Consider the following 14,805-nt stretch of genomic DNA (forward strand, 5'->3'; position numbering starts at 1 on the left):
GTCCCTGAAATTTCTTACAGCTCCACTAGATGACGTCCGCAGAACATAATAGAAAATGTTTCTCTTGCTCGTTCTTGAGACTCAGACTTGGGTTCTATTCAAGCATATAACAGACATTTTTAACGACTGTAGGCTATTATTTAGCCTAGTTCACACTCTTCATCTTCTTCTTCTTAAGCGTTTTTGGCGGTTGGCAAACCAGCTGAAAGGTGCCTAGTTCACACTCTCCAACAATATGCTAATTAATAAAAAATAAAGTAGGCTATTTCACCTCTTTAAACTAGGCCTACATAATTTAATTATTTTGCTCTTGGGTTGCTTTATAATAGAATGAAACCGGAAAAGCTTGTTGCCATTGACTTGTTTCCATTGACATTGTTGACTCACAAACATGTCTGGCAGGATAAAAGCACACAACAAAAACACAGGAAAGATGGCAGAAGAATAATTTGTCGGGGGTCGAAATTCGGCACAACACCGGCAATGTTACTAGGTCCCCATCCCGGCATCGATCCCGGGATTGGGACGTGTTTGCATTAACACAGAAGGCACTCTAGCAATTTTACTGCAATGTCCCGGGATCAACGTGCTGTGTGAAAGGGAAGTTTTTCATTAGGATCCTTGAGTAAAAAAAGAATGAAATAGCTAATTATAACTTATTAGGTGTTTTGAATTTGTTTTACTGAGGGGGGGAAGCATTGCAATGTGATAAACTTGGAGGTGTAAGAGGAACTGTATGGCAAGCCGTTTTGACTTTTATTCATTGGATATGAATTTGTGATCAACAATTCAATTTTCACTAGTTATAAAATGCTTATTCTTAATAGGCTATCAGGAATTAGACTTCTAATAGTAACAATGGTAATTTGTGATAGGCTATCAGGAATTACATTTCCACTGGTAAAATATTTAATTCTTGATATCAACAATGACATCATCACTGACAGAAAAATGAATTATTGATATCAAGAATTAAATTATATAATTGTACTAGTTAAATGTCACCATATCGTTTAGATTCAATTGTTGATTTAGATTTAGATTCAGTTGTTGATATCAAAAAATAGTTTTCTTATAGTTGAAAATCAGAAATACAAAAAATCATAAAAAATATTTTTTTATATATATATATATCAATGAATAATTAGCCTACGTAGTTAGGCTACTAGTAGAAAATAAATTTCTGATATCATGAAGTAAATTTTCACTAGTTGTAATGTTACTTCTTGATATCTATAAATGTGTTTCAACAGGTTACATTTGTTATTTCTGATATCTGAAAATGAATTTCTGATATCAATAATTAGGAGAGTATTTCAGATATCTAAAATGGCTTTCTTACAAGTAACAATCACATTCATGATATCAGAAATTAACATTGTCACTGGTGACAATCAAATGATTGATGTCAAAAATGAACATAGCAATTCAGTTTTTGATATTAAGAAAAGACATTTGCACTAGCAACCACGTAATTATTGCTAGCAAGATTTTCACTAGCAAGAATTGTATTTCTGATAATGTGAAATTGGAATTTCAGCTAGTAAGAAATCAATTCTTGATATCAACAATTGAATTTGAATGGCAGCCTATATAGTGACAATAACTACTGAAAATAACAATTATCAAGAATTATAGTTTTTACTAGTTGAAATTTAATTCTGATATCAAGAATTCATATTTCTGCAAGTGATGATGTCATTGTTGATATCAAGAATGAACAATTTCACTAGTGGAAATGTAATTCCTGGCATCCAAATTTGCCTTTTTTTTTTTTTTTTTTTTTTGTAGAAATCTAATTCCTGATATCAATAATTCACATTTTAACTATAGATAAAATTGAATTTTTGAAATCAAGAATTAATATCCAGGGAATGAATAAAAGTCAAAATGGCTTGCCATTCTACTGTGAATATGCTTCGGTGCTGTTCTGGTGATGGAATCACCTTCACATTAAATAAAAGCATCAATGTTAGCCTATAATAATTTATGTTATTTTCTGCCTTGCACCAGAACGGGTAACAAACCTTATTAATTTCAGCCATGAAGAAAACTTGCCATTTGAAAACCAAACAAATTTATATAGATCTTTCCATTTCTTCCAAGCATGTAAGACCAGCCAGAGAATGTGATTTATATAGTCTATTAAAAATTGTCTTGGCATTTCTTCCTTTATTCTGCTAAAGCCAGCTTAAAATACATGAAAGCAATATGTGGCTTTTCTGCAGTACAGCATGCTTTCAAAGTATGACAATAAGAAAAAAGTGATTTATTGTTTCATCTTTCACTGTATTTTTAGCAAATGTAAGTTGCACCAAATGCTTTTGACTTTAATAAAAGCCAAATACATTAAAGAATCCTCAAAGGCTTAATAATGTATTGGTCTATTAAAGATTGTCCATCCTAAACAAACAACAACGGAATAATGAGAAGATACTGACAGACAGATGTATTTGTACCCAAGTTCACTCTTCATAAGTAAAACCAAAATAATCAGCACATTTGAAGCACTGCATTACATGAGTTTATGATTAGTGTTACAATATGAAAAATATAATGCAAATACAAACATAATAGTGTCCCACAATAGGGTATTTCGTTCTCTCTCTCTCCTTTTTTTTTTTTTTGGCCTATTTTTTCCTACATTATGGGTCAGGTGTGATATGCACCAATACTAAAAACAGCAACAGAGCCCATTTCTGTAAAGGGCGGAAAGCTTTTGTCAGGGCCTACTGAGGCTTTCACTGCCTCGCATGCTCTTCTGAAACTCGGAGGACATTCCAGGTCACCCTGAAGCAGTGAATTGCATTACCGGGCGCTGTTTGTCAGTCCTATGTGGCAACTCAATATCTAAAAGCTGTACCAAAGCCAAAGGGTTTCTCCTCAACAAAGACACAGTTAAAAACTGCAGCACTGTACTTACTCAAATGAAGTGTAATGGAATTAAATAGCTTCAGGTTTTCCCTTAATGTTCTTTTAGTGGCACTAGTCACTTGGCTGCCTTATTTTTCTCATGATAAAAAAAAAGATGAAAAGACAAAAGATGTCCTAGATGTCTTGTTCTTTCAATGTCAAATGTGTGTACTGATGAAATGCTGCAAATGAACATTAACCTGAAGTAAATCTGTTTAGAAATGTATTAGTTCATGATACCTAAAGCTTGTTAGGAATTGTTCCTTATTGTTAAGCAGTTTCTGTTAGATATCAAATGAGAAATAGACAGACCATTCTGCACAGTGGGAGGATTTCCTGTGATCATCCTTTTCTTATTAGTGTTTTGGCTAGGCCCCTTAATTCCAATGAAGACCATTCTTATCTGCATGCACAGTCCAGTGACACTAGAGTACTAGATAACTGTTTGAGTTCAACTTTTTTGCATCAGTTTGGGGAGTTGGAGGGCTTTTTAATTCCAGCATGACAATGGGTCTCATTCACAAATAACTGTGTGGATTAATCATACTTACAGTACGCACAGGAAAACTTCTAATGAAAAATATGCTGCCTTAAGATGAGGCAGCAAGATGTGTTTAGTGGAACTGCGCATTTCATTACAGATCAGCCAATAGAGGTAAACGTATAACTGATAATGATAATGTAAAGTTATTTAATGTTATTTTATTACTCACTGGATGGATTTTAGTTGTGTTTTGTAGACACCAAGTAATCATCCAAGTTGCCGTTCCCCAAGAATGTGTAACTGAAGGACTGGAATGCCTGAGAGATTCCAGAATGATGCCACAGCAGGATTACCAAACACATTCAGCCGATCAGACATTTGCTCTTTTTATGGAGGAAAAAGAGTCAGATAGTAGGAAAGACAGAGGCAACAGGCATAAATATTGAGAAATTGTTCCTCTCTGGGGTTTCAAAGACAAAACATCCTGACTTACGACAAGCCACCACATGCTGTGGTTTCCCATATAGCACCAGATGAACCGGTCGAAACAGAGATACATGCTTTCTGTGCATTGCAACACATATATGTACTAGCCAGAGGCACAAACCATTTACTAGAACATGAAAAAGTTGCTTGTTGTGGTGTAATTTTAGTTGATACGACTTGTTTTTTGATTTGTGAGACAGATCAGAATATTTTCAGTGTTTCTGTTTAACCCCCTGGCCTTATTATTATAACTAATGGTGAATTTGATACTTTGTCATTGAGATTAAATACATTTTTAAAATACATTATATATACTGTATATGAAGAGTTCAGATGCAAAACCCTCTAAGTGCCATCTGAAACTTTCTTCTAAAATTAGCATTTTTATCAAGCCCGTATATTTAGGTTCAGTAATTTCACTTTAATGACAATTAATAGGTCATTTTCTTTGCCATTAAAGTGAAATAACTGAACATAAACATACAAGCTTGATAAAAATGATCATTCTAGAAGAAAATATCAGATGGCACTTAGAGGCTTTTGCATCTGAACTCTTCATATATATCTGTGTGTGTGTGTGTGTGTGTCACAGCATGTTTTAACATTCATTCTCTAAAGTCTTTGATAGTTGTAAGATATTTAAGTCCCCTTGCATGCAAAACGAAAAAGTATGTACCAGCCTAACACATTTTACACTTACATAAACTATTATGTTGTTTAGTACTGGAAGTGTATATATTTTTTCTTTGGTCATGTTTTATCTTGCCTGTAGCACAAACCTGGGACAGCCACTGGTGCACCCTAAAAGAAAAAAGAAAAGCCTTCATGATGACCCTGGGTTTGCCACAAACTTTCAATCACTCATATGCTCTCATGAAATTGACACAATATAAATATACTCCCCCCTCCTTCTAGAATGTCCTTGCACTTAGTATGCTGTAGTTATTTTAGTTTGTTTCATGTCTCGGTTGTGGGAACAGCAGATTCTGGCAAACTGCCTCCACCTCAGAGTCTTTCCCTCCTTATGGTTCAATCTAAAATCAGAGAGCTTTTTTATCAGGTGAGGAGCTGCCTTGTAACAGAAGAGGCCCATGTCTGATGTTTAACTTTCACATTCCACAGACTCACACAGTTTGTTATTCTATATTCTGGTGGTCCAGCGGGGGTTGGTGAATAACGTTTTCGAAAATTGTGTTATCAGATCCATATGTTTCCACACACAACGAGTGACCGCCACCTCTCAAATTGTTGAGTTCTGCGTATGCACATGTGGTCTTTCTGCTCACTCAGCACAAAGCTACACTGAAGCCAATAGGGTTTCTAGGGACAGAAAAGGAAATGACACAAACATGCGCGGTGATGGTGAGAGACATGAATTAGTATTAGTAAAGACGTGATTAGCACATTTGAAAAGTGGAAACCCTGCTGAAAAATCCAGCAGCATGAATTCCATGTTTAGAGCTGGTATAGTGCTATGGACCATCATATGAAGTTCTCAAGCAAAACTGAGCTGGTCAATCAGCACTCCTGTTTCCCATGCTGGTGATGACCAGCAAACCAGCAACCGGCATCCCATGCAAAGCAAGCCGTATGCTGGTGACCAGCAATGCTGAATTTTTTAGCAGGGAAAATCAGCATCACTTAAGTGTTTCCATATGTGATCAGTATTCTTAAAAGCATTTCTATCGTGTAAATGATCCAGGATGCATGGAGACAGTTCTTGTTTGACTGTGAAGATATTCATTCAGTCATGGAGCAGCTTCTTGCTCTGGCTGTCCTCCAATTCTGAGAACATTCCTGCTCTGGGTTGTGCTCTTAAACTGCTGCTGACACAGAGGGCGTTCACTAATATTTTCAGCATATATAAATAATAATGAAAACATTTAATCAATTTTTTTTGCAGTATATCAGATTACACAACATTTGATTAAATTATTACTGAAATATTTTGTTTACAAAATGAACAGTCTATACCAGTGTTTGCACATTACTCTGTTAAAAGGACATATGGTTTCATTAGTACTGCTTATTGATGATCATGTTTTACACCCTCACAGAGCGAAAAGCAAAACATATGATTCATGTGATTTTTGTGTTTAGACATAGCCGTGTGGAGCCAGCAATATTGCGAAACTGTTGGGAAAAGAGGAAAAACCAACCACAGGACATTCTTTTCACATTTCATCAAAAGCTAGCCCTCCCTATAAGGTTGAAAAGTCCCTTCATGGCTGTTTTCTCTTAAAATATCTTGTATATTGACCTCACAGTGAGTGCTCTTCGGGACAAATGACACTGTCTTTAGTAAGACTCAAGAACATAAGATCAGGACATTCAACCCATTTTAAACTTATAGTGCATTGTTGCAAAGCTGGACTGAGGCTTTTGTTATTACATAAAATCCACATGTAAACACATAAGACTGCGATTTATCATATCTGCTGTTTTTAACTGTTGTAAAAGGACTTAAATTCCTCCTCATGGTCATTTCTTCTATCTTGTATCCTTACAGTCTGCTTCCTGAATCACGCTTTCAAGGATATTTGAGCGTTTTCTCAGGCACTAGATCTATAGATATCTTGATTGACTAGGGTTAATTCAGGCAAAATTGGACACATTTTGTTAAATAATCTAGAAAAGTATTAAAGTGTCTTCTCGCATTTGTGTTATGTCAGGTCTCTTTTATCGTTTTATGTAGGAAATATAACAAGAATCAGAAGTCAAAATGAGTGGGTTCAAAATGGGCCAATGAGTGCGAAATCATTATGAACTATAGGTCCTCTTTTTTTTTTTTACCTGACATCATCCCATAATTTGGTTAGTAAAAATAAAGACAGTTACTGAAATTTTAGTGTTGAGTCATAATAAATTATGATTTCATTTAAATTTAGAAAGTTAATCAGAGAAATTATCCAAAGAAGTCTTGTTTGTAAAGAAAATATATTTTTTTAATGAAATTGCATTACAGATACTCTTAGGTTGCATGATCAAAAGTGGCATTTATAATATTATATATAGCCTACAATTTCTATTTCAAATAAAAGCTGTTCTTTTGAACTTTCTTTTCATCAAAGAATCCTGAATAAAATGTAGGCCTATCACAGTTTCCACTAAAAGCATCACAACTGTTTTCAATATTGACAATAATAAAGAATGTTTCTTGAACACTAAATCAGCATATTAAAATGATTTCTGAAGGTTCATGTGACAACGAAGACTGGAGAAATGGCTGCAGAAATGATTTAGACAGGAATACATTAGACTTTCAAATATATTACAATAGATAATAGTTCACAATAGCCAACTGTTTTTACTTTCTTTTTGTTCAAATAAGTGCAGCCTTTGTGAGCAAACGGCAGTGTTAGTTAAAACAGTTTCATGTTACAACCAGACTGTTAAATTGATCACATCACAGTCCTGGGATTTGACCACATCTGCGTTTCTTTAGGCTTTTGTCATAGCTCTGCAGAAAATCCTGTTTCCTTAGCAGCATTTGTCTCTTTGGAGCGGTGGAGCGCGCGGCGCGTCCTCGCGCGCTGGAATGCGAGCCGATGCTCGGGGCGGTCTCGCGCTGCGCTCATCACACAAGTATGTGGATGTTTCACAGACTCCAAAGCGAAACGGTTCAAGCGGTTTAGTCCTCAGCGCTGCGAGCAGAGGATGCACCTCTCGCCTTCAGCTTTACAAATATCTCATCTTTATCACAACCCGAGGAGCACCGAAGACAACTTAAACACTTTGCACAGAGAACTGGAATCTTTCTCTCTTACTGTAACATCATGGACAGACTGCAGTCTCGAGGTCACCCGGTTGATGTTCAGCGACGGTGAATGAAGATGAGGTTCAGTTAACGATAGCTCATGATGGATCACCATCACGATATGAAATGTAAAATAGTTGTGGTCGGGGACACTCAGTGTGGGAAGACGTCTTTGTTAAATGTGTTTGCCAAAGACTCCTTTCCAGAGGTTTGTAGAGAAAAGTCGCCAATAAATATTAATGTTAATTTGATTTGATCATTAATGTCATTTGTGTCATGAGTGTAACATTTATTGAACGTTTTAGCCATGAGTTGGTCATTTTGTTTGGTTAAATATTAAACTTTGGATCTTTCTCTTGCAGAACTATGTTCCTACAGTGTTTGAGAACTACACAGCCAGTTTTGAGGTGGACACATTGAGAGTTGAGCTCAGTCTTTGGGATACTTCAGGTAAGAGAAGGAAAAGCAATTTGATGTTGTTTTTATCCAAGCCTCGATCCACACACATGCACATAGCCTATGAATTTATTGGTCTTCATAGAAGCTGTAATGCAGTTTTTGAGATTTTGGGCGTTGTGGGATATGATGACATGACACCCTCTATTTTTGGTGGACTGGAGACTGGATGAGGACCACAGATATTCTTGTCAGACTGATGTATGATTCATCACTTATGATATAATTCATTAATAAAAAATTTGAATTTGTGATGATGAGGTTGAAGAAGAAAAGTGAGTGCTATGAGCACTTTTATATTTTATTAATGTACACTTTTAGGTTTTGGTTTCGGATTTGGTTCAGGTTTTTCTTATCAAAAACCACGTTTAAAATATTAATTATCTATGCAGTCCAGTTTAATAAGCTCTTCATGTTGCACTGCCAGCATATTAGATTGATTCTCTCTTAAGAGCCCTGGTTTTCTTAAGAAATGAAAAATAAAAAGTGTTGTGGAGCTTAAAAAGGTTCTTCAATGGAATAAAGCTGTAAAACTGTGTTTGGTTTTAAGTGGAAGCTTTATTTTTGCCCATGATGTTCTCACAGCAGACTCACTCTTGTCTCCCACACTTCTCGAATGACTCAGATGAATGTTGTTAATGTTAGGTAATACTATCTCAAAATAAACTACACATATGTGGTATAGCATAGTTTGTTTGCAAATAATGCTTTCTTTAAACAGACAGTTATCATCTTTTCCTCCTCATGTTTTTTGCGAGCAACCCATGACTCGCCATGGACAGACATTTCAAAATGAGACCTTTAAATATTTCAGTAATGATGGCTAATGATCTGAGGTTTGAACTCATTTCAAGCTCTACAAACTTTCTAGAACAGATTCAACACTCACCTCCCAGAATAGCACTGTAACCTAATTTGCTGCGCTTGAAACATGGATACATGTGCTGTGTTCCTATGTAGAGGGACAGTGACTTGCACAGGGACCCCATAGAAAACCAACCAGTATCAGTTCAACCAGTTCAGAATGTCCTAAGAAGACTTTACTCACAGCGACACTGAATAAATAAATGAATGGATAGAGAATTATTCGCTTTTGACTTTTAATTATTTGAATTGAATTATATACTTTTTTACTGTTCAATGACAGTAGTAATATAGTGGGGACGTTGTTCTTCAAACTGGTTGCTATAAAAGAAAAGATTATTCCTAAATTATGTTTTTCTAGGACAGATGTGCATGGTTTCTGACACTGCATTGTAAAGAGAGAAAAACATAGATTAAAACAAAAATGAGAAATGCTGTCTTTGGCAACTAGCTGAAAATTATTAAAAAATAAATTAAAGCTAAATAAAAATATTTTAACTACTAACTATTTAATAATTTAACTAACAAGTGACAAAACATAACATTACTAAAACTACAAATAGCCTATATACATCATTCTAAAATAACACTGATTTGTATACTGTTGAACTTTGAAAGATTGTGATATAAATAACATTTCATTGCGATACATATGGAATAAATCTAATAGCAATATACCATCTTAAAACAATTCAGTTGCATAAATATCATGCTAACATACTGTGTTCATTGTTTAACTTACCAGTTTTTCCATTGCACCGTCAGGTTATTGTTCAGATTATTCATTTATGTAATAATAAGTAATCATTTATTTATTAGTACAGTGTTTTGGTGTCTATTTGCAGGGTCTCCGTACTATGACAACGTGCGCCCCCTCTCTTATCCGGACGCTGATGCAGTTCTCATCTGTTTTGATATCGGTCGACCAGAGACTCTGGAGAATGTGCTAAGGAAGGTACGCTGATTTTCAAGACATTTGTTCATCGGTGCAGATGGTTTATAAACCGTTGTAGCTCTCCTGAACTGTTTTTTTGGGATATTCTCACAATCCCTGTCTTTGTGGTGATGAGAACAAAAGTCCAGACATCTGAGACAAGAGTCCAATGAATGAGAGAGGGAATGTGTGGGAGGGCTTTGATCCTTTGACTATCACATGAGGGGGAGAACGACAACCAATAAGAGTTGTTTACGTTGGGCCTCAGAATCATAGAGCCTTTGTGCCGCAGAATGCCTTGTAACCTCTGATGTCATTGGGAGACAAGAGGTTTTAAGAGAGCAAGAATTAGCCACCCGTTTTGGGGCTTCATTGGTTTTCCCACTGACTCTCTCTGAGCGAGGTGGTCTGTGCAACACTGATGTCATCGGGTGATTCTAGGTGAACTACTAGAGAACATTACGCTCTAGACAAATGCCCATTTCACCCATGTCGGGGTCCTCCACTGACTAGAAGTAGGGATGATACTTCAAACGAAAGTGTTTTAATAACTGGGTCATGAAGATATATCATGCAATCACAGATTTGTAGACATCCTGGGATAACAAAATCGCTGGAGGGTTTATAAACAATGTGGAAAGGAATTTGTGGTGCTCTCATTTTCAAAATAAACAGCCGAATCGTATTAGATAAAAGATTACTTAAAATTAATAATATTATATTCTTGTCTTTCAAAGGAATTTTAGGTTTTGTTTTCTAATCTTAGTTTTTCTAATAATAGTTATATAAATCATATTACACTAAATATTCAAATAATGAATGTATTTTTTTTAATATTTCATATATTTTTCAGTTTTTGTTTTAATTCTAGTCATTTTGTTGTGTTGTGTCACTTTTATTAGTGTTTATTTATTTCAGTTTTACTTCAACTTCAACTTATTTTATTTAAGTTAGTTGCCAACATTTCATTTTATTTCATTTAATATTTATATGATTTATGTTTGTCGGTTTTTAAATCCTTTAGTGGAAAGGGGAAATTGAGGAGTTCTGTCCCAATACTAAAGTACTTTTGGTTGGATGCAAGTCAGACCTACGTGCAGATCTGGCCACATTTGTGCAGCTGTCCAATGACATTCCTTCATCATATGACCAGGTGAGTTTAAAAAAAAATGTATAGCTATAATCAAAATAGAACAAATGAAAATTAACATTCAATTTCAAAAGCTTGTACTACAAATAATGCAATTACGTATCTTCAACCAAAAGTGGTGGATAGTGAAACATGTTGCATTTTTAACCTGGGCTATATAATAAAATTCATACAGTTCCATATTAATGTATTTACAGACTTTGTTATGATGCTTAATCAGCTTGCAAAACAACTAAAATAATCATTGTTGAGGCCACTTGAAACATTGACAATGATACATTTGGCTCAACTTTTGCTTAAACTTTATATTGTAATTTGACCCCTGAATTAGATGATCAGTTTAGCATTAAACTGTCTATCAGCTTTCATTTTTGACTTCTTGTGTCTTTTAGGGTTCAAACATGGCCAAGCAGATCTCTGCCCCTTACATCGAGTGCTCAGCGCAGCAGTCTGAGAACAGCGTGAGGGACATTTTTCACATAGCCACACTGGCCTGCATCAGTAAAAGCAACAAGAATGTGAAGCGCATGAAGTCCAGCAGAGCCACCAAGAGGAGCTCGCACGTATCTAGGCCTGAGCTGGGATCAGTGTCATGTCTACACAAGACCAAGACAAAAACCTGCACAGTCATGTGATTTCAGAAGCCATTTCATCTGCATGCATTCATTCTCTTATCAGGATTCCTTCTAGAAGTCCATTGGGGAATTAACTGAAGGGAGATATTTTGCACTTCACTAGTATTCACAATATGTACCGGTGAACTGAGTGAGCGACATGTATTAATGATGATGCATTCTATTCTCCCCTATTTAAAAGCACCTCAGAACATTTTAGCCATCATAATAAACCAAAAGCAGGGAAACCATCTGTTCCTATACTGCCAAATGAGCACTTATGACTTTGTAGAAGCCGTCCAAAGAAGAATTTCCTCTGGATTTTGTTGTGTCATATTTCAGTGCAATGACCCCCAGTTTATGCACGTAACTAACTTGCTGGATTAAAATGTGGTCAGTGCTGCTAACCTCAGCACTGTCCTATTAGATCTGACATCACCAAAAAGTGTCAAATAATGTCACAGATATGCATTGTAAGTAGTTTTTTTTCTATATGAGATATTAATGAGGCAATAAATTAAGCATACCTGCCGCAATCAGTTTGTCAATGACAATTTATGGCATATGCAAACACATTCCAAACACTATTTCTAAAAACTTTTCTAAAATCCTTTATGTATTCAGATTTACAAGGTTTGCCTGTATTCTTTCTTTAAAAGAACTTGCATGGCAACCATTATAATATTTTATATCATGATTTACCAGTGTTGTTGAATGTCTCTTGATCATTCAGCTGAAGAAAAAAAAAAAGTGTTTTGTGCTGTTCTAAGAGATGATAATTACTCTGTGAAGTGAAGCAAAATTACAAAACTTATTATGGATCTTTCCCCAAAACAGCCTCATACACAAATGATACACTATTTACACTAAAATATATAAATAAAAAGTGTCTGTATGAATTAAAAAACAAGTTTTTTGACTTTTTAACATTTTAAAATGTTACAAGTGTTACATTAAAATAGAAAAAAAAAGGTTTGTAACTGCATTTATGTAAATTAATCCACAATTTCCTATAAAGCATTCTATAAGTATTATTTCCATTAGTGTAATCTTTACTTATTTTTGTGACCAAAAGCAAGTTTATAATGTATTTACTGATATATGTATCAATGGTTCATTTAAATCACAATTGTGAAATAAATCACGCGCTGTGATTTACTATTTATTCATTTAAATGTAAGATACCCAAAAGGTCCATCTGCTGGGCATAATTGGAAATTCTGGTAAATTGGAAAAAAAAACATAAAAATACTGTACTAAAAATACTGTAAAATATATATATTTAAAAAAATTTTTTTTTTTAAGTAGCCTACACTGGAATCTATCCCTCACATGTATCCAGTTGAGAATGCAGATTAAGGAGTCAGGAAAATGACAAATAGGAAGGAATGTTTCAGTTTAGGGCATCAGTGGAGTCTCCTTTCATATCTAAACAGACTAAAGGGTGGCCCAAATTTAAAGATTTTAAATGTTTTTATCAGATTTTCACAATGTAAGATACCACAAACTAAGCATGACGGTAAGTTTAAGATGGGCCTGGCCTCGCCTGAAATGTATGCGAGAGAAGGTGGCTGCAGTGAGGGGAGGAGTGAAAAAAGTGCAAGCAAGCTAGACAAGTTCTCTCTTATCGTAGTGGATCAGACACCTACGAGATCAAAGGCGGATCTCACGGGATTCATGCTCATGTACGGTGTTGCTAATATACTAGATGTAATTTAAGCTATGTTGCTTTTATATGAAAATTAATATGATCAAAAAGACACCAAAGGTAGCCTATACACTGTAAAAAGTGAATAGTTGGATCAACTTAAAAAAATTACTTCAATTGGTAACACCTAAAGAAATTAAGTTTTCTCAACTTAAATTATCACGTTTTTCACGATAAAACGTGATCATTTAAGTTGAGAAAACTTCATTTCTTTAGGTGTTACCAATTGAAGTAATTTTTTTAAGTTGATCCAACTATTCACTTTTTACAGTGTACTTGTTATTTAATTCCAGACGTGTTTATCATTTTTGCTTTAATACAGACATGTTTTTAAATATTTTTTGAAATATGAAAACAATCACATCCATAGAGAGATATCACTGTCAAACAGATTAAGAAGATTCACACATAATTTATACACATAAAAAAAATGATATAAGAGTTTTAAAATCAAACATTTTAAAAGAGAACAATACATCACAGTTGTTTAAACCAATGAACATTAACTCGGTGGAGAGCAACTGTGTTTAACTACAGAATCCGACACGTCCGCCTCACCGTTGCGAGGGTTTTTTGTTCCCTATCAGTCGCTCACGTTCAACGTAACGTCGATGTGACGACGTAATTGTGATCACTTCAGGGAGCCCTATCAACTTCGAGTGTCTACAGACCGAGCCAATGCCCGTTGGCGTGCGTGAATGGCGTCATGTGTCACGTGCCTGCAGAGCGGGTATAAACAGGAAGCGAGCGCACACACACATTGTCTTTCACTTCGGAGCCGAGAGGTTGTTACTTCAGTGCTGCAAGAAGAGACTCTGTATCGGTGACCGTTCCTTGAGTTTTTTTACTTATTATAGCCGCGGCTACCCCTGGGTGCCTCAGCGTGGGAAGAGTTTTTATTTTCTCTTTTTTATTTTCAACTAAAAGAGCAACTCAAGCCTGACCCTGCGTCCTTTCCAGGATGTCATTTCGCTTGTGTGTTTCTGGGTGCGGTCGTTCCCTGGCGCCAGCAGACGGCCACAATAGTTGCCTCTCATGTTTGGGCATTCAGCATGCTGAGGCAGCTTTTGTGAATAGTTCATGTTCCCATTGCGGGAATATGACTATGGCCGCGTTAAGATCGAGACTCGCTTACCTCAAGGGAGGTGCAGTCCCCTCGCCTATGCCCCGATCTAGTGTCTATTCTGCACTGGCACACAGCTGGCAGCAGGGTCTACGCAAATATGCGTTTCCCCCAGTGAGCCTTCTTGCACATACCCTGGGCAAAGTCAGGGAGGAAGAGGAGCAGGTCTTGCTCGATGCGCCGTATTGGCCCAACTGGACCTGGTTCCCGGAACTAGTGCTCCTCGCGACAGCCCCTCTCTGGCCCATTCCTTTGAGGGAGGACCTGCTCTCTCAGAGACGGGGCACCCAATGGCACTCGCGTCCAGACCTCTGGA

The 14,805-nt window shown here is 36.0% G+C and overlaps 1 protein-coding gene across 1 annotated transcript; it reads left to right on the forward strand.

Moving 5' to 3' along the window:
• The first annotated feature begins 7,234 nt into the window (after window positions 1–7,234).
• rnd3b (Rho family GTPase 3b) lies at window positions 7,235–12,355 on the forward strand. Its single transcript, XM_079880406.1, has 5 exons — window positions 7,235–7,848; window positions 8,003–8,090; window positions 9,806–9,915; window positions 10,919–11,047; window positions 11,437–12,355. The coding sequence occupies exons 1-5, from the start codon at window positions 7,741–7,743 to the stop codon at window positions 11,677–11,679; spliced, it is 678 nt and encodes a 225-aa protein (XP_079736532.1). The 5' UTR covers window positions 7,235–7,740; the 3' UTR covers window positions 11,680–12,355.
• Window positions 12,356–14,805: the final 2,450 nt, after the last annotated feature.

This window comes from Squalius cephalus (assembly GCF_949319135.1).
Source record: "Squalius cephalus genome assembly, chromosome: 9".
In the NCBI taxonomy this organism is placed as follows: Eukaryota; Metazoa; Chordata; class Actinopteri; order Cypriniformes; family Leuciscidae; genus Squalius; species Squalius cephalus.

Bases quoted from the DNA above. Each gene is read 5' to 3' on its own strand.
- rnd3b (XM_079880406.1), top strand. From the start codon at position 7,741: ATGATGGATCACCATCACGATATGAAATGTAAAATAGTTGTGGTCGGG. The intron at 8,091-9,805 runs GTAAGAGAAGGA...GTCTATTTGCAG, and splicing joins CAGTCTTTGGGATACTTCAG to GGTCTCCGTACTATGACAAC. The intron at 9,916-10,918 runs GTACGCTGATTT...TAAATCCTTTAG, and splicing joins TGGAGAATGTGCTAAGGAAG to TGGAAAGGGGAAATTGAGGA.